The sequence below is a fragment of the Saccoglossus kowalevskii genome, chromosome 2 (genome assembly GCF_978046115.1).
Source record: "Saccoglossus kowalevskii chromosome 2, keSacKowa6.1, whole genome shotgun sequence".
Classification (NCBI taxonomy): Eukaryota; Metazoa; Hemichordata; class Enteropneusta; family Harrimaniidae; genus Saccoglossus; species Saccoglossus kowalevskii.
Genome location: NC_140642.1, coordinates 8002761 through 8024545, shown reverse-complemented (window position 1 = coordinate 8024545; position 21785 = coordinate 8002761). Strand labels below are relative to the sequence as shown.

The following is a 21785-nucleotide window of genomic DNA, read 5'->3' as shown; positions in this document are numbered from 1 at the left end:
AAAGAAATATTCATGATTTCACATCAGTAACAGCTCTGCAGATAAGTAAATCAAATATTTCACACATTTTGTATTTTATTCAGGTTCAAAAAAACTTCAAATATTCAGAAAACATTGAAATGTTCTATAAAAATTAACAAAATCACTCAGAGAACGCAAACCAACTGACCAATTGCGATTCATGTTATGAACGCTCTGATCCAATTTATCGGTAGATGTGCGCATGCTCGGAAAAGGCCACACAGGGTCATCGAAACTTCGTAAACTTTGAACTATCGAGAAAAGAAATCTCGGAGAATGTGAGGAATTCCAATTACGCACTCTCTATGGCGAGGCGAAAGAAAGTTAGCGATAACAGTGCACACGTAAGTATATATGCGTTTTCTCTAATTTACTATAAACGGGGCAAAACTATATCACACAACTGCACGTTTTAAGTTTTGTTTAACCCATTTTTAGGGGCGTGTTCAAATATGATAATTAATATTAATAACAAAGGAACAGAATCATATGCACATAAATTGTACTTTGTGGTGATGTGGATAACTGTTAGTTATAATTACACATATTTAGTTAAATAATGAGCTCACAATCTTGTAGCTGTCCCTGCTGAATCCAGTACCCAGGTTAGTTTAAAAAAAAAAAAAAAAAAAAAAAGAGTACCGTATTGGGGGTTTGAAATCACCGGGGTGGTATCGAATTTTGTTTTGTTCACAGTGTCTTATCTGTGCATTTGTATCTTTCTTTAATGTGTAAACGTTTTGATTCTGCAACACTTTTCAAGCATTTTTTTTCTCTGTGTGTGTAGCTTGCACCCTCGCCTATAATTTCTAATGGTTGACCCCTAAGGGTCATTTATTTTGGCACATTTTCTAAAACATGAATCGTGACCTTTTTTAAAAATGTTTCAGTGGATATTTTCAGGCATTTCTGCTGTTTCAAGATTTTAATTTGCTGTGGTTTATGTTCCAATTAATATAGAACATACATTTCTCATAAGTGTGAGAATATTTTGTATGGGGATTCAATTGATATATACTTTTAATTAATAATTTATTTTTTTCCAGATGGGAAAACACAGTATGGAATGAAATAGATGCTGCGAGTCAGCTGAAACGAGTATGATAGTTATACCAAAATAATGACTAATAATCTTGTCTAATGATAGATGAAGACCAATCATGCTTAAAAACCTAACTGATATGTGCCTAGTATGCCTTAGTAAAAGTTTGCATCTACAAGTGAACTTACAGGATAAATTACCAACCAAATTCAAGGAGATATTGATTGAGAGACTGGCTTTTCATGATCAGTTCACTTTAGAGTATTTACCTTTTATTGTAAGTCATTTATTTGCACCAACATTGAAGAGGATAAACTTCTACGAATGTGATCAGATCAATGATACCGTGTTATTGAACTTAGCTGAGTGTGGATGCCAGTTTACATCTCTACGTATTGACAGCTGTGCAGAAATCACTGATATAGGACTCCATAATCTGCTGAGTCAACAGCGCCACCTAGAGACGTTAGAGTTAATATTTTTACCTGAAGTTTGTGGTTGGAGTCTGAATTCTGTCAAGTCACCGGTGCTGGCACAAGTCATTATTCAGGAGGAATACGGCAAACCACCAGGCATTGATAATGAATCATTCTGTAATTTGGTTGCTAATAATAAATCATTATATTTTGTTTGTATTCACAAAGCGCAGGGCTCACGTCCATTAAATGAAGAACAGATATCTCGTATCATCCAGAGCACAGGTGAACGATTATATCATTTCTATCTGACAGGCAATACAGAGGTCTCCGATCATAGCTTACAAGTGTTGGCTGAAAATTGCCCAAACTTAAAAACGTTGAAGCTGAGAAAAGTTGATGAAGCATCCTGGAGAAGTATCACTGAGAAAGGTCTGAAAAGTGTTATGGAAAAATGTCGCAGACTTGCAGATCTCAATCTTTATTATTATTATAATTTATTCAGTCTGCATCGTGGTTTGTGCGTCTTGCCATATTTACCCAAATCCCTTTTTGTAATTACGCTTGATGGAAGTTTAGAGGGAATAGACGAGGATATGATGTATAGCGCATTTACTCAGTTACCTCACCTCTATAAATTGGACGTAAACATTGATGGGGTATCTGCTGATGTTGTTGATAAGATTCTCTCAAAAATGGGCAAGCAATTACAAGACTTGAAATTGAGCTTTTCGTCTTCTCACTGCACTACTATGCACTCTGTTATTAAATCTGTAGTCCAGTATTGCATTAATTTGAAAAACTGGACTGTGTATACATGTGAGCACATAGATGGCACCGAGTTGTATCCAGTATTGAGGGATGAAAGAAGAGCAAATAATCTGAAACTCTTCAAGCTATGGCCAGCCACACAAATCAAGTATGATGTTTTACTGAGTATAGTGAACTGTTGTAAGAATCTGGATACTTTCACAATTTGCAACCACAATGTTGATGATGACATAGTCCTTGCTTTGTCACAAAACACCAACATCAGTTGTATTGATCTAAATGGTGAATGCAATGAATTAAGTGAAGAGGCATTATGTAAATTAGTTGTAGCATGTCCATTAATGCGTGCACGGTTTCCACGAATGAAAAACATCACGGACAAATTGGTGAAAATGCTGGCATATCACAGCCCATATTTAGATTTTGTAAGATTATCTGGTTGGGCTAGAATTTCAGAAGAGAGTATTCAGAAGTTGAGAGACAGCTGTATCAGAAGGGTGTATATAGCTTATCATCCACGGGAAGAGCTGCAATGAATGAAAGAATCCAGATTTCATTTGTGTATATTTGGTAGTCATGTAAACTTCATCTCAATAAGTTTTTACTGTATTTTACTTTCATCACTTCAAATAATTGTGCAAGAATCTACATTCTGTAAGCAGAACTTCATTAATGACTAATTTCTTTAAAGCACCACTTGTGGCTTGTACCTTTGCAACCCATGCCCACTGTACGATGATTGTGGCAAGAAAACAAACTTGTGATATCACATATACCAACCATATTGCAGCATGTTCATGGTAGACACAACTTAACAGTCCATTCTACCACTTAAGTGAAACACAAAACAAAAAATTAACAATGAAACTTTAATTCTTTTTAACTTTAAAAATTTAGATTGAATTCTATCACCTACTAAATATAGAATGTTTCTGTGTTTATCAGTACTGTTAAAAATGAAATACACATTAAGGCTTTAAATAGCATTATCAGTAGTGATTATTGGTTACAGTCAATCAACAGAAATCAACTTGTAGTTTTGCGAATGTATATAAATAGAAATGGTGGGAAAACATAGAGCAATTTTTAGCAGTCAAGACAATGAATGCAAGTGTCAATTATAGACAAATTGAATAAAAAATAAGTTTGTCTTGAAAATGTATGTTATTTTTTCTTAAATACAAACAAATGTACACTAATGAAATTCTCAAGTCCTTTGATCAAACTTGATGACTCCGGTCTTAAAATATGTAACACAACTCACAAAGCGAAAAAATAAATTTGTTACACTATTATTCATAATATGGTTCAATAACAATCAACTATACCAATGACAGCAAGTTTGATATTCTAAATAAAGCTTAACATAGATATTATAGAAAAAAGTGTGTTTTAAGTCCCACAAATATAAGACCCAGAACTACACTGTTTTAGATGTTGCAATCTTTAAAGGATTATCTAACCTTGGCACAGACGCATTTAACAAGAGGGTTCTCCCAAGCATCAATGTCAGAATCAACAGTGTCTCAATCAATTGAAAGTACCTTACTGATACTCTACATACAGTATTTATTGAGTTGGTATTATGTGGTAAATGCTGAGAATTAAATGATAATACAAGCTGGGAATAAGGTGGTAGACCATAAATGGAACAAGTGTAAATCTGGATGGGAATGAAGAGTGTCTGCACATGATTCTGAATAACTAATTTTGCTTTAGTATCTGATTAGTTGATTGTCATGCAGCACTTACAGAATTGTTGCCCTTTGTACATAGTTATAGGAGCTAGCTTCAGGAGAACCCAACAATACTCACATAATTATTTTTGGCAAATTAGTTTTATTAAAATACATGCAAGAACAAAACTGCTTGCATTACTAACATGAATATTTATTCCCTGATGCGTAAATTTCAGCTATGAATCGCATAAAGAATAACATAATTTATGAATCATAATGGTACAGGGATTTTTCAAATTGTCAATGTACAACACCACATAAAAGGTGTCCTCCCCCACCTTGTGTGAGAGTGAAATAACTTTGAATATTTCATTTTCTTTGCCTGACTAGATTGTTGAAATGATTAACGCATCAAGCTTTAAAAAAACAAATATCAATATTTCCTTTTTCATTGAAAATTCAACCATAAAAAAAAATATTTGCCCCTACACATCTCTTTGCCCCCCCCCCCCCAATGGAATTCATCACCTAAATGAAATATCCATCTGACCCCACCCCCAAATGTAATGTTCCATTTTTCGCCAAACTGAGAACCAAATATTCAGTGACCTTCATTAAACAATAAAGCTAATTTCTTTTTGAAAATATGCAATACAGTGTATTAGAGAACTTACAAAGTCTTGTAGCCAGAAAGCATTGCACAGTAGGTTTAAGAAAACTATAAGTGAAAACTTTGTTTTTTATAATACCCATTATTCCTACATACAAGAATCTAGATATCAACCTTATCGTTGATTGGGCTAGATATACAGCACTCACACATGCCATCTACTAGTATATACATTGAGTTGCATCTCTGTTGACACTCATAGGGCTGAATATTTAGAAAATAATCAGTAATTAAAGCTGTAAATTATCATATCATAATGATCAGCAGCGAGATAAACCATCACTATGGTAACTGTTTTCACAAATTGAAATCACACAAGGCTTCCCATGAGCAGCGACATGAGTCAAACATAATAAGTCAATCCCCTAAGTGGCTTGATACTATAATTTGGCAGAGACATTGATCAGCTGATGTTTTGCTATGAGAAAATAATTGTGAAAATCAACTGGATTAGTGTGTCATAGTAATGAGTCACGGATAATTAAAACACATACACAGAACAAATATCACTTTTTTTTTATAAATTCCCCATTTTTATAAATTCCCCATTTTTCTCTCATGAATTGACCATGCTGTATATGAATATAAGTTTTCAAATATATTATAAAAATTGTTCAATGATGACAATATGTCAACACCTAAATGACAATCATAATTGGTTCGCTGTGTATAAGCTGTCGTACTGTGAAGTCATTTGTTTACATTTTCACCAACCAGTATGTGAATCTGTTAACAAATGTTGCTCACTTATCTGCACTAAATAGTTAGTTGTTTTAGGCCCAAAAAAACAACAACTTATGTTGCCCTCAAGTCGGAAAATAGAAAAATTGGGGGGGGGGGGGGAACGCGATATTTCATATTTTTCGGTCAGCCGCTGAGAGCAACAAAACAATTTTTTTTTGGCCTTATTAACAGGGACACATACAAGTATGCAGCGAATAATGTCATTATTTTATCTTCAGGTATGAGTAACCAGTTCTTGCCAACTCTTTGATCACCCGAAACTAGGAAAATATAATGTACCACGTACATGTTTAAATTATCCACACCCCTAAATGTACATATTTAAAGCTATTCAAATTAGTCACCACAACAAAAAAACGCATTACTCTAAATAGAATTGGTTTCTGTGATATACATGTTAAAACAAAAAGGTGGGCTGAAATACTGCACAGTACATATTAAAGACTTCGATGTAAATTATCCATTGAAAATCTCCAGTGTTGAGTTATTGCATTCTTTTCACATCTCTCGACAACCAATCCAACAGTGGCTACGGATTTACTGTCTATACACAGATCTGTGCCACGAAACTTCAGCTGTCTATTGTTTTCTATCTGCTCCCATTTCTATAGAAGAATAGAAAATACAAAATTAGTTTTATGCCTCAAAATAAGTATGCTGAAAACTAGAGTACCCGGTATGTGACAGACGATATAGACATGAACACTATGGCACCACTAGGTGAATGCCGCCAGCATGGTAGATTGATTGGAGAACTTGAAAATGGGGACAAAAATTTGCATTGATAAGACAAGCTGGTATCCAATGTATTGGGCAAATATTATGGACATCAACAACTTTAGCAATTACATCCATGTCTCAGTATCGACAATTTGTGGCTTTTGTTTGTCATTTGGGTAACTTAAAAAAAGATATGAATGAATTCTAATGAAATATTCAGTAGGTTGTCCATGACACAAGGACCAATTCATTAAATTGTGTATTGAGATGAGGGTTTGATTGGCAGGACATTTTCAGATGGGGTTGCCATGGAAACAATTGGAGTGGGAATAAGTAATTTACATCTGTGGTGAAGGTTTGCACTCTTCGAGTCAACACAAATGCAATGTCTAAAACATAACTATTTTCATGACAAGTAAATGCATATTGCCTCTAGAGGGCAGTATATCATTATCTCTTACCTGATTTAGATTACTTTCACTGCAGCCATGGAGTTTAATGACTCCTGATGGTCTATGATCCATTACAGTTAAACATAAATCTTGATGACGAATTGCTTTATCTTTGGTCAGTGCAAATTCCTACAAAAGAACCCAGTAAGGAAATGTTTTTAAACTACAATCCATGAAACATTATAGCAAGTTCATACTCTCTCATACATATGTATTGAATCACATATCATTGGGTTTATAAACCAAAGGAGTTGAACTACATGTCTCATTCCAAACATTACCCCAATGTTTTATATTACCGTATATAGTAACTGTGCAGTTTTGAAATGAGTAAGCCCTTAACATCATTGAAAAATAAAAAAACTATTAATACACACAGTATTAAAAGAATATTTTCATTCAACCAAACCAACATGAGACGTTACACACAATGACAACCCACAACGTCAAAAACACCATCCTAGTCTAACGACATGACTTTAACAGCATAGATATGTATGAATTTTCTGTACAGAATGTCTGTAACCTGAGAATGACAAACAGTTGTTGTCTGAACAAAAAATAAGGTATACTATTACTGCATAGAATAACTAGTTTGTCTTACCTGGTTGCCTCCTGTATTGTGGCATTCATATAAACCTAAAGTACCATCAGTAAAATGACCCAATGTATCCATACACAAATGTCCTTGTTGTAATGCACCAAAGGCAATGTCTTTTTTATCTGGTATTCTGAAATAAATGTGAAAATATTGACTAGACAGACTTGGCTGTTAAGTGGGAGGGGAAATACTTATTATATGGAGAGGCTATAGCAAGCCATTGTAAGTTACTGTGCAGTGTATCACCATATCTATCACTGTGTATAATAGAATACTCATAGATAAGCACAGTGAGTTCACATGTAAGTTACTGTGCAGTGTATCACCATATCTATCACTGTGTATAATAGAATACTCATAGATAAGCACAGTGAGTTCACATGTAAGTTACTGTGCAGTGTATCACCATATCTATCACTGTGTATAATAGAATACTCATAGATAAGCACAGTGAGTTCAAATGTAAGTTACTGTGCAGTGTATCACCATATCTATCACTGTGTATAATAGAATACTCATAGATAAGCACAGTGAGTTCAAATGTAAGTTATGTGCAGTGTATCACCATATCTATCACTGTGTATAATAGAATACTCATAGATAAGCACAGTGAGTTCACATGTAAGTTACTGTGCAGTGTATCACCATATCTATCACTGTGTATAATAGAATACTCATAGATAAGCACAGTGAGTTCACATGTAAGTTACTGTGCAGTGTATCACCATATCTATCACTGTGTATAATAGAATACTCATAGATAAGCACAGTGAGTTCACATGTAAGTTACTGTGCAGTGTATCACCATATCTATCACTGTGTATAATAGAATACTCATAGATAAGCACAGTGAGTTCACATGTAAGTTACTGTGCAGTGTATCACCATATCTATCACTGTGTATAATAGAATACTCATAGATAAGCAAAGTGAGTTCACATGTAAGTTACTGTGCAGTGTATCACCATATCTATCACTGTGTATAATAGAATACTCATAGATAAGCACAGTGAGTTCACATGTAAGTTACTGTGCAGTGTATCACCATATCTATCACTGTGTATAATAGAATACTAATAGATAAGCACAGCGAGTTCACATGTAAGTTACTGTGCAGTGTATCACCATATCTATCACTGTGTATAATAGAATACTCATAGATAAGCACAGTGAGTTCACATGTAAGTTACTGTGCAGTGTATCGCCATATCTATCACTGTGTATAATAGAATACTCATAGATAAGCACAGTGAGTTCACATGTAAGTTACTGTGCAGTGTATCACCATATCTATCACTGTGTATAATAGAATACTCATAGATAAGCACAGTGAGTTCACATGTAAGTTACTGTGCAGTGTATCGCCATATCTATCACTGTGTATAATAGAATACTCATAGATAAGCACAGTGAGTTCACATGTAAGTTACTGTGCAGTGTATCGCCATATCTATCACTGTGTATAATAGAATACTCATAGATAAGCACAGTGAGTTCACATGTAAGTTACTGTGCAGTGTATCACCATATCTATCACTGTGTATAATAGAATACTCATAGATAAGCACAGTGAGTTCACATGTAAGTTACTGTGCAGTGTATCACCATATCTATCACTGTGTATAATAGAATACTCATAGATAAGCACAGTGAGTTCACATGTAAGTTACTGTGCAGTGTATCGCCATATCTATCACTGTGTATAATAGAATACTCATAGATAAGCACAGTGAGTTCACATGTAAGTTACTGTGCAGTGTATCGCCATATCTATCACTGTGTATAATAGAATACTCATAGATAAGCACAGTGAGTTCACATGTAAGTTACTGTGCAGTGTATCGCCATATCTATCACTGTGTATAATAGAATACTCATAGATAAGCACAGTGAGTTCACATGTAAGTTACTGTGCAGTGTATCACCATATCTATCACTGTGTATAATAGAATACTCATAGATAAGCACAGTGAGTTCACATGTAAGTTACTGTGCAGTGTATCACCATATCTATCACTGTGTATAATAGAATACTCATAGATAAGCACAGTGAGTTCACATGCAAGTTACTGTGCAGTGTATCACCATATCTATCACTGTGTATAATAGAATACTCATAGATAAGCACAGTGAGTTCACATGTAAGTTACTGTGCAGTGTATCGCCATATCTATCACTGTGTATAATAGAATACTCATAGATAAGCACAGTGAGTTCACATGTAAGTTACTGTGCAGTGTATCGCCATATCTATCACTGTGTATAATAGAATACTCATAGATAAGCACAGTGAGTTCACATGTAAGTTACTGTGCAGTGTATCACCATATCTATCACTGTGTATAATAGAATACTCATAGATAAGCACAGTGAGTTCACATGTAAGTTACTGTGCAGTGTATCACCATATCTATCACTGTGTATAATAGAATACTCATAGATAAGCACAGTGAGTTCACATGTAAGTTACTGTGCAGTGTATCACCATATCTATCACTGTGTATAATAGAATACTCATAGATAAGCACAGTGAGTTCACATGTAAGTTACTGTGCAGTGTATCACCATATCTATCACTGTGTATAATAGAATACTCATAGATAAGCACAGTGAGTTCACATGTAAGTTACTGTGCAGTGTATCACCATATCTATCACTGTGTATAATAGAATACTCATAGATAAGCACAGTGAGTTCACATGTAAGTTACTGTGCAGTGTATCACCATATCTATCACTGTGTATAATAGAATACTCATAGATAAGCACAGTGAGTTCACATGTAAGTTACTGTGCAGTGTATCACCATATCTATCACTGTGTATAATAGAATACTCATAGATAAGCAGTGAGTTCACATGTAAGTTACTGTGCAGTGTATCGCCATATCTATCACTGTGTATAATAGAATACTCATAGATAAGCAGTGAGTTCACATGTAAGTTACTGTGCAGTGTATCACCATATCTATCACTGTGTATAATAGAATACTCATAGATAAGCACAGTGAGTTCACATGTAAGTTACTGTGCAGTGTATCACCATATCTATCACTGTGTATAATAGAATACTCATAGATAAGCACAGTGAGTTCACATGTAAGTTACTGTGCAGTGTATCACCATATCTATCACTGTGTATAATAGAATACTCATAGATAAGCACAGTGAGTTCACATGTAAGTTACTGTGCAGTGTATCGCCATATCTATCACTGTGTATAATAGAATACTCATAGATAAGCACAGTGAGTTCACATGTAAGTTACTGTGTAGTGTATCACCATATCTATCACTGTGTATAATAGAATACTCATAGATAAGCACAGTGAGTTCACATGTAAGTTACTGTGCAGTGTATCACCATATCTATCACTGTGTATAATAGAATACTCATAGATAAGCACAGTGAGTTCACATGTAAGTTACTGTGCAGTGTATCACCATATCTATCACTGTGTATAATAGAATACTCATAGATAAGCACAGTGAGTTCACATGTAAGTTACTGTGCAGTGTATCACCATATCTATCACTGTGTATAATAGAATACTCATAGATAAGCACAGTGAGTTCACATGTAAGTTACTGTGCAGTGTATCACCATATCTATCACTGTGTATAATAGAATACTCATAGATAAGCACAGTGAGTTCACATGTAAGTTACTGTGCAGTGTATCACCATATCTATCACTGTGTATAATAGAATACTCATAGATAAGCACAGTGAGTTCACATGTAAGTTACTGTGCAGTGTATCACCATATCTATCACTGTGTATAATAGAATACTCATAGATAAGCACAGTGAGTTCACATGTAAGTTACTGTGCAGTGTATCACCATATCTATCACTGTGTATAATAGAATACTCATAGATAAGCACAGTGAGTTCACATGTAAGTTACTGTGCAGTGTATCACCATATCTATCACTGTGTATAATAGAATACTCATAGATAAGCAAAGTGAGTTCACATGTTCTCTAATAGCCTATTACTATACATCTAACATCAAAAGCAATTGAATTCACCTGCTTGTAAAACTATGGATGCGTTTGAATGTCTTCCTTATTTGGAAAATGTGCAGAAACATTATATTTACGTCAAAGTCAAACACTTTTTTTGTTTACATCAGATGCAGCAGATAGTTTATGAATACTATGAATTTATGACATGAATACTGAAATCTCACTAAACTATTACCGTAATGCACGCAGGATAAGATGTATAATAATAAGGTAATTAGAGAAATGCCACATTGACTCTGCTAGCTGTCAGTTTATACAATCACTGTACTGCTATTTTGAGGTATTCTTGTTATAACACCAATTTACTAAAATGTCATTTTTTCATGGTCACTAAATTTCTATTTTACAAACAACTATAATGTATGAACTCTGAAAATAGTGTGATTATTTATTAATAGTGTTGTGAAAAATAGAGCTGTCTACAAAAGTACAATATTCAAAAATGAATGTCTACAGTTCTTTAGAAAGTTTTACGAAAGAAAAGGTAATCCAACTTGTCTAAAAGAATGAGGTTTAGCACTAAGTGCAAATTGACACCTCACCTGCACCAAGCAAATGCAAGTTTGACTGAATATACCTTTTGTGACAGCAGATTGATGGTGATTTCTAGGAAGCAATATATCAAATATTCACTGTTCCTTTCTTAATCCCATAATTGACTTCATCCCCTAACTAGTTTTACATTCTACATTCTACCTGCCCTGCCAAGTGCAAGTGATTTGTGCATAATTAACCCCTTGAACTCCTTGGTCAAACACTTCTATGAATTTTTTAAATTTCCTTGTAGATTTATAATTGAAAGGATATAATTTTTCATGGTCAAAATTTAAAAAAAAAAAAAAAATTAGGAGCCTTTTATTTTGTAAAAAGTGCTTAAAATTTACTTCAAAGAGTTAAAAATAAAATGTGAGGGAAAAGGAGCAGGAATATGTATATATGCTTCCATCATTAATAATACTGGCTATACTCGTTAGAGTTATCATGCTCTTTAATATGTTCTGGGATCCTGTATAAGATATAGACAATATTTGGAAGGTAATCATGTATGAAACAGTACAAGACACCATCAAATAAACATTTTACATAATATATATGCTAGGTTCTCTACAAGAATTTGAATGTCCATTTTGAGTCTCTACATTTGCTCTGTTTGAAAAGAAAAAGCTGGCTCAGTAACCATAATCGTACTTTGCAACTTAAAAGTGTTTTCCTTATCACAAAATTTTAAGAAGTGTCTACATGATGATCTGAATGTTGTTGAAGGAAGAAACAAATATTATTTCCCTAGAATGGCATTTTCAATACACGTGGTTTATTTATTTGTTATATACTTACCTGAGTTCAGGATATACGTTTTCCAAGTACCACCCAAATGATTTACACTGTAGTTTTTTTCTTAAATCCAATCTACTTTGTATACTACAAAACAAAACATGTTATTATAACTTTAGAAGATAAGTTATCTGAACATCGATATATATGGATGAGAAAACTGGCAAACTGTTGCCATGGCAATCTTACTGTCTGTGCACATTCTCCAAAGATACAAAACAAATAATTTCCAATAACATTTGAATTTCTATACTGAAATCAATTGTTGTTAAATTGTTGTGTTAGAACCCAGTCGCCTTGAGTCAAAATAACACCCTCAGTCGATGATCTTTATATAATTATCCCAACGTTTCATGTCACAAACAGTTTTCTTTTTTCATTAAAACATGAACATTTGTATAACAATCTTTTGAAGTGTTACAATCTTTTTAAATTCAAACAATTGCAGTCTTGAGAATCAATGTTAACATTTTATGTAATGTTTCTTTCAAAGTCAGTGGTTCAGGTGCTTTACATTCTCAAAAGATTCTCTCAAAAAAATTTACGCTAATGAGACATAAATGCACGGAAACCACAATGCAATCAATTTTATTTTACCAGTACATGGAAAGAAAAATTCTAGAAAATTAGATTATGACTGAATAAATGAAGACGGTGTTCATATTTCTAAGTTATTCAGTTTAATCTTTGATGCATGTAATATATGAACTGTGTCCCTGCATCTTAGTCTGGTTTGCCTGAAGGGTGATATTCTATCTGTTGTCTAGTATTTCATTTCAAGTATCAGTAACAACCACTGTATAATCCTTTGCTGTATTAGAGAGTATATTAACAAAATCTTCTTTTTAATTATTCATGCGTCTAAACATTCACTAAATGCCTGTATGTAAAGCGTTTTTTTTTTTATTCACACATCCTGCTACTTTCTGGAAGACAAATTTCCTATCAGGAAGAATTTTTAAATTCTGGCATTGAAATTCTTGCAATCAGTGGAAGTGATTGCTGTAATAGGTTTTCCTTTAATACACAGAAGGATAACTAAAACTAAAATCATTGCAGAAATGTCAGGTTGCAATATGATATCAATAGTCTTTACAGCTCAAATGATTTACAATAATGTTTTGCAGTCAGTGAAGTGTTGTCTCATCTCTGAGAGTGTTAAAAAAATAGCAATGTCAATGTTTTGATCAGATGGACTCACCTGGTCTGAAGACGAAATAAATAAATCAAACTAGCACTCTAGTGAGTCTATAAGGTAGCTATCAATTTGTTAAGTCTAAATCACTGTAACTATTCATGTGTTTCAATGGGACAGTTAATATACAACACTGGTACTCCTAGAAAGTACCAGGATGTGCGACCTTTAGAGCTCATGCAGATTAAGTAACATTTTCTAGATTGATCTGAAACGTATAAACTAGATGAACATTTTATAGATTTATGATCTGCAAAATATGAACGTAGCGTACTAGTAACTATTACAACCTTGCCCATTGGGAATTTAGAACAACCATTAACACATGAAGATGAACTCAAACTATACTATCACACTGGTGATTATCTAATTCTGACCATACGCACAACAACAATTTGTACCTTTAATGCTAAATGTACAATACATTAGTCCCAAGGTCCCTTATACAATAATATAACATGAATTGCATAAAAGTTTTCAAATATAGTACAGCAGACCAGAAAAAGATTTATGCAACATTATGAAAACAGCATATGTGTTTATTAATTGCTACTAATAGAGGATATCTTGGCGAGTATATTACTGCAATCTGGTTCTCATTATCAACAAATGTTTTCATTCCCTGCATTTATGGTTATGTCAACATAATATGTTTAACCAAATTGTCATGTATTGGAAATGCTAGTCACACCAGAACTGAACTTGATTAATTTTTTATGGTGATTGATAAGATTTCCAAATTTGACAATGATGAGATAAAAATTGTTTGAATATTGTAACCACAAGGAGAAGTTAATTTAAGTTACACTTTCACCAATATCTGTAATGTACCTGGGAGACATACTAAGATTCCGCACTGATTAATAATATATGCAAGTTTGTAAAACAGATTAGATAAAAATTACAAAACTTTATCCCAGAGTTGACAACAAAAACGAGGACAGATACCCCCCCCCCATTTAATTTATGATAATACGAGCAAAGTAAAAAGGTATATATTTTGACGCAGCATGAAACTGAATTTCCTCTGAACAGATTTTGAATTCAAGACACTGTATTAAATGTCATTAGAAGGAAGATAACAATAAACATTAATTTGAGATGTATCATTGTAGACTTAATTTAAATGGTGATAACAGCAAGCTTCCACACACCCACCCACTCACCCACTGCTATTCACATCAATTATTTCCTTGTTTATAGCGGCATATGACGCATGTAGTTTCATATACTGAGGCACTTTATTAACGTAATATATTGATAGCTTTCAAGTCAATAATTTTTACAACTCATCCCTCATTAAACATTATCATTGACATTTTGAAATCATGTAGGAAATCACGCTAAGAAAAGCAGAAACAGCTCAAATAGAGATGCTAGAAAATGCTCCTGTTAAAATGAAGTCAATATTTGCTGATGTTTATTGAACAAATTACGCACATTCAATTTGGAATATGAAATAATATTTATGAAATAATTAGAGACATTAATATCACCTTTGTTCTATGTCCATTATATGGTCAGAATGGGGGTTTAATTAAGCTAATTAGTGAGTCTAGATAGTAACTAATTAATATGTAGATTTGTTTAAAATCAGTTCATCCTTAAATATCTGTATATCAAATTTCCTTCAAATCCACCTAGTTGGTTTTTTAGACATTGGTAGAACAAGATTTTACACACACATCCACCCATCAAGACATAATTATGACATTAGCCACCCTTTGTGCTCAGCACACAGGAGTTATAAATATGGCCTTGAGAATAAAAATATTATGTATACAATGTATTTTGTGAAATAGAAATTGACTGCACATACTTTCCAAAGGCAATATTCTTAGATGAAGGCACAGCAGAGTAATAATATTTCTTGTATTCATCCATCCAGACTTCAGCAGCACGACGAGTATTCCTACAAAGAAATCAGAAACTTTCTAGTCATGTGGGGACAAACACAGAACACAAGAGTTTTTGTCTGTAAGTGGTAATCTCACATTTGAAATGATACACCTAAATTATTGGAACATGAATAATATATGTAATGTGTCTTTAATTAGGTACCACAGCCAGAAATTAGACTGAATAGAAAATGTTGAGATACATACTTGGCAAATACATTTCCACTACCACCAGGAAATGTATAAGGATGTTGTTTACGGAAGACATGACCAACACGACTACATGGAATGATTTCCAATGTTCCTCCACACTGCCACACACGAAATGAAATTTCTGTAAAAAATAAAAAGGAAAGTACCAGTATTGGCTTATATTGAACTAAAAACATACACTCTGTCTTCTGAATACCATTTACTATCGCATTTATTTATTATATTACATATATTCCTTGTCAAAGGTTTCAAACTAAATGACTGCTGACAATTGTGTAATTTAAAATGACTAATATACAAATGATTATGTAATCTAAAGGAATATTGTTTAAACATTTTTAGTGATTTTGAGCAAGGAGATAATACCTAATGAATAAACTGCAGGGGTTTTAGACTTCAAAATGTTACTTGTCCATTTAAAAATTTCTTAAATCAGTCAATTTTTCAACACGTAGTATATAACAAATTTCTGTTCATAGCATCACCATAGCTTGGTAATCTAACCTCCAAGTTCTTATAGTTATGTATCAAGTTATGCTGTACAGTGAAAAAAACACAAATCCGGTGCCAGATACAGTTACATACAAAATGTATATTAAAACTAAATTAAAGGAATTAAAAAGGAAACCTTACCAAGATTTTCGCCTCCCCATACATCCATCATCATATCATATTTCCCCAACTCTTCAAACCAAGACTTGGAAATAGCAAACAACCCACCAGCAATCATAGGCGTTCTGAAATGCGAACAAACACAGATATTTTAATCAACTTTTACAATCTTTAAATTTTTTATTTGCTATGATTAACCAGACAATTATATAAATACATTTATACATTTGCTGTCTCATGATTCCACTATGAGACATGATATCATTGTGCAATCACAGAGGCTGGTGCAGACGAGCTGAGTGACAAGAAAATGCAGATCGACGGTGGAATACATTCATGAGAAAATCAATACATTCACATCAACAACATGCTAAGATTTTTATCTGACAATTTTAAGATGTTGTCAAATTATTCCAATAATTTTATATTTGATCAATACCTTTTCATATTTCTCACCACTGAAAGTTACATTTCCTGTTTATCTTGCAGAAACATTTAATGACATGTTCAAATGTTGATTTTTGAAACAAAATTGGTTGTCAGTTGGTCATAGGCCAACAAAATGAAAAACAAATCAATATACTCTATTATGACGTGTCTTTATCAACAAAATTTGTCAAGACATGCTGAGAAATAATGTCAGACAGATCTGATTCCAACTATAACAAAAGAAGCCAAAAAGTACCTGTAATTTTTGGCTTGATCAAAAAATATTTTGAGTAAGTAGAATGTACAGGTGAATTTTGCGGATGTTATGAGAGTATATTCACACGGAGAGGAAATCATGTTATAAGCATACTAGTAGTTAGCTCCATTATTTTGTATATGTATTGTTCTTACTTCCTTCCTACCTACATTAATACTTTAATAAATAAATTATAAAATAACAATGATATTGCACTATTGGTATTTATCATCAGCTTTTTTTCTGACAAATGTCTCGTTTACAGTGATTATCTCTTAAATAATTTGCTTTGAAAGAGTTCTCTCTAGCCTATGTCCATAATTAGCATATTAATAACTTGCAATCATTATAGTTACTGCCATGCTCTCGCACACTGCTTGGGGCAGAATTATCAATCTTAAGTTTATTGTGTAAAGCACTGTGTAGAAAAAACATTCAACATCTGAGATACTTCTGAGTGCACATATACAATAGTGATGAGAAAGTTCAATAAACCTACTTGTGTTAATATACATTTACTGTCCTAGTATTTTCATTAGTATATTTTAGTAATCAAGTAATTGTATTACAGTCAACAAGTTTAAGGAATATAACAATTTTGAACATGAATGGTCAAGGCATGTCAAAGATATTGCTCTAGAAAAGCGATCATTAAACCAAATAGCCACCAGTCAGACATTTGAATTTAATCTAAAAAACAAAATGTGTATCAAGGTCCCATTATGTTCAATGTAAAACTTTTCCATGTATGATCAAGACTCAGTTCTTCAAAGACAGAAATGCTTGATTTTGATGCAAGTTTACCTGAATAATATAATGTATCTTTAGAGATGTCATTTAGAATAATAAAATGGCTATTTGGCTCTTTCTCGGTTCATCAAACAAATACATGAAAACATATGTGATACGAGTCTGAACATGTCAAAGATATGGCTCTGGAGCTCATTAAAACAAAATGGCCGCCTGTTGGCAATTTGGATTCAATCTGAAAAATGATGTACCGGTACATCAAGACCACATTTAGCCATCTTGAAAAAATGAAAAATAAATGAATGTGCATATGTCTTTCAAGATGTACAATGAAAGTGTGAAGTTTGAAAGTAATCAGACAAGGCAAGTCTGTGATACCGGTGTATTTATTGCATCATGTGAGACTTCAGTAAATAATACATGTCCAGGCCAGTATAAAGCTTAATGTAATCCACCTGTTTATATCAATTTAATACCTTTAAACAGTTTAATCTTGTTTACCTCCTGGAGCAAAACAACATTTATGCTGTTAACTGATATTTTGGAAGATGAATTACTAATGACGTTAGAAGAAATTTGACCACCAGGTTTTGACTGTATACAACTTTCCAGTTTGCAAAGTAAAGAGCATGAAAGAAAGATTGTGAAAACTCCCAAATACATATAGTTGTAGTTCATCATGTTAACTTTGTCTGATCTTTCACCCCACCCATATGCTTTTCCCTTAACCACAAAACAACTGGTTTGAGCAAATCATTCCCCATAAAATAGAAATATAATCAGTACAATAAGTACTGGTTCTTTATTATTCCACTGTTTACTGAAGATAATGTATGTGTACAGAGGAGACACTAATTTAGTATTGCCAGTGTATATTCGGTTGGCTACATTTTGTAGTACAAAGCATCAATGGAAAAAGATAAATAGAAGATCCCTGTGCCAGGTCACCATTATTATGATACATGTATATCTAGCAGTAATTGGAAATCTTAAGGTAGCGAGACTATTATTTGTGTTTAAAATTATGATTTTCACATTCATTTATTTATTAATTGATGAAATGCACTATAAACTTTCACGTGATAAAGTCAACATAACATAGAATGTCATGTAAGTTGGTTAAAATGTAGATTTTCTGAAGGGAAGCAAGGCAGCCTCAGTAGTGTTTTCCAGAATCAACAACACAGGTTTAATCTGTGTGCCTATGAGTTTCAAAGATAAACTCAAGACAAAGCAATGTTAGGATTTGTTATCAGTAGCTATCTGACACACAATGAGTGTTTCCAAACATTTGAGTGGTTAGTCTCCGCCCCTGTTTGTTTCACAGATTAGTCATTTGCATATGAATGTGTCAGACACAAGGTCACACAGCAACTGAAAAAAAATCATTTATTTTGGTGTTTTCATATGCCGAATTTATCCAATTATAACTATCCCATTCCTTTATTTTTTTGGTTTCCAATAGCCTTACACATTTGGATGTCCCTACACATGTTAAAACAGACCTTGATGGGAAAACAAATTGATTGTGGCGATAAACAAGCTTGAAAATCTTTGCTGTTACTTCATGGACGTTTTCTAGGAGTTTATGTTTTTCAAAATACAAGGTCTTTAACAAAAAATAACGTATACTTATTGTCGTCGGATTAACACCAAATTTTCACAGCTTTAAGGTGACAGTGAGAGGAACTTGAATGTGTCCAGACAAACTATTTCATCGATTATTTACCAACGAGTTGTGGTTTGAGTTGGGGGCAATGCGACTAAAACAGTAATTAAAATTCAGCACACTATTTTTTAAAACGCGTTGCTTGAATAAAACTGACCAGACACATTCAATTTACCAGACTATTGAACAACTAGGAAAAGCGAAAAAAATACTTCTTATCGCCAGCATAAATGCGTAATTATTTTTTTTACAGAAAAAGTCATTTTTCACCTTTGATTGATTAACGCATCGTAGAATGCAGATACGGGCATGCAAAATACACTTGTGAAAAGCTTGAAGTATGGCGATTCTAAAAATATATACTTTCCTGGGTCTATTTGTAGTCATTTAGTCACAATTAGAAGATGAAAACAAGTATGCAAATAATAGTCCCGCTACCTTAAAGCATAACATTGGCACCCTAGTTTTACCTTGGTATATAGGCAGACAAAATAAATGGCTATAAAGATTTGACAAAAAACTTTCTTGAACAGTTATAAATGTGTACAAGTCAAATATAAACAATCATTTTCCTTGCAAGCATTTATCAGTCAGAATCTCAGAAAAAAGAAAATTATTTAATTGTTTTGATTTCTTGTGTTAGCAGTGTGTTATTATTAAAATCGAATAAGTGAGATGCATGTACATGCATGCATGTATTAGCCATGTACAGATCACATTTTTACCCATCCAAATATTGCAGTCATGAAGACTGATTGTATTTTATTATATATTAATAACAAGCAGCTTCTCGGCTGATATAGCAATGCACATTACAATTAGAGAATTGAAGATATTATCACAAAATGAACAAATCTGAGATCGATTCACATGAGGTATCTTTGTGTATAATATCAACAAGATTGGACTGTATGAAGAACAAGTCGTAAATATTACTTTTTAACAAAAATGAGTATTAAAGATACTCTAAGAGGTCTTCCCAAGGTACATATACACCAAGTATCAAAGCAATAAGAATTGTAGTTTTCAAGAAGAAGTCGAAGAAGTAATAAGTTGACACGTACGACGGGCAATCACTCATATGATAAGCTCTCAGCTAAAAACTGACCTGATAGCTGCTATTGGATCTGATTTCCTCTTATTTCTCTCAGCTGGAGTCATATAATCCCATTTAAATACTAGATTCCAGTCAAATCCACCTTTTAAGTCAGCTGAAGCAGCAACATATTGGAAATTATCCATATTGATGACATCAATAATAGGACTCACCACTGCTTTGTTATTCTGTTAGAAAAATACAGTTTTGTAACTAGGCTGGAAACAGTTTTGAAACTCAAAAATAATATTTGAGAAAGGGTAGGGTACAAAAAAAAAACAGTGTACATGTATACATTTCCAGCTGGTTGTGCCACCATCCTTTACAATAAGTGTGATTATATTGTAATAACATAGCATTACTATTACAACTTTTCCCATTGAAAATTTAGATATTAAATAACAATGCTCTTTGCAAATGTAGTATAAATCATGAAGATAAGTAATAATAATGCACAGTCCCCATTTTGTATTGAATGTTAACAACCATAAACATTTTGTTTGTTATAAAGTGAGTAATATATAAAAGTATACAAAACAATTATCAGTGTTTTAACTTTATGACATAATTGCTTTGTCTTGAGGTTGCCTGAATTACCATTAATGGAAAAAAAACATCTCATTTAAAACACAGTTAATGATATGTCAATTTATACAAAATCTGCAACAACAATATGTACCATGTTTAAGATCTGGTTCAGGCAGACATGTTAAAATAGCCGATTAAAATTGTCAGCTGTTGGCCATCTTTGATGATCAGATAAAAACTGTTATCAACATCAACAACAATGACGAAAACAACGACGACGACGAGAAGGAGAACAAACATTTCCCTCTCACATGCCTATCCTTTCATCTAAGATGATACAGTCATGGTCAAAATAATACAGACATAACAGTGTGTAAATAAGTTATACACCTCAATGTAAGATGTCAGTGATTACCTCTTGTATTTTCGTAATAAGGGGTTCAATCCAATTTTGATTACATTCACAATGACTGTCTAAAAACGTCAAGATAGTGCCTGTAGCATAATCGGCACCTCGCACACGAGACCTCATAAGACCTGAAATGTAATCAAGCAAGATATTCATTTAGGGTAAGACATTAACATTTTTGGAATTCAATAGTGTTATCCTGGTACATAGTTATTGATTTGGACAGATGTCAACTTGTACCCCCTGTACGAATTT

General features: G+C 33.2%; 2 protein-coding genes across 2 annotated transcripts in view; one reads left to right on the top strand and one right to left on the bottom strand.

Moving 5' to 3' along the window:
• Nucleotides 1-255: 255 nt before the first annotated feature.
• Nucleotides 256-3408, top strand: LOC100378222 (uncharacterized). The gene is made up of 2 exons (XM_002735434.3): nucleotides 256-365; nucleotides 1068-3408. Exon 2 carries the CDS (start codon nucleotides 1182-1184, stop codon nucleotides 2784-2786), a length of 1605 nt encoding a protein of 534 aa, XP_002735480.1. The 5' UTR covers nucleotides 256-365; nucleotides 1068-1181; the 3' UTR covers nucleotides 2787-3408.
• LOC100378373 (polypeptide N-acetylgalactosaminyltransferase 2-like) overlaps nucleotides 3101-21785 on the bottom strand; it is an 86944-nt gene continuing 68259 nt past the window's right edge. Inside the window, exons 6-14 of the mRNA XM_006817365.3 lie at nucleotides 21537-21658; nucleotides 20606-20781; nucleotides 16415-16518; nucleotides 15776-15902; nucleotides 15490-15582; nucleotides 12479-12562; nucleotides 7120-7246; nucleotides 6525-6644; nucleotides 3101-5948 (exon numbers count right to left, since the gene is read on the bottom strand). Coding sequence (XP_006817428.1) covers nucleotides 5781-5948; nucleotides 6525-6644; nucleotides 7120-7246; nucleotides 12479-12562; nucleotides 15490-15582; nucleotides 15776-15902; nucleotides 16415-16518; nucleotides 20606-20781; nucleotides 21537-21658 — 1121 coding nt within the window. The 3' untranslated portion in view covers nucleotides 3101-5780. The remainder of the gene's footprint in view (nucleotides 5949-6524; nucleotides 6645-7119; nucleotides 7247-12478; nucleotides 12563-15489; nucleotides 15583-15775; nucleotides 15903-16414; nucleotides 16519-20605; nucleotides 20782-21536; nucleotides 21659-21785) is intronic.

Bases quoted from the DNA above. Each gene is read 5' to 3' on its own strand.
- LOC100378222 (XM_002735434.3), top strand. From the start codon at position 1,182: ATGCTTAAAAACCTAACTGATATGTGCCTAGTATGCCTTAGTAAAAGT.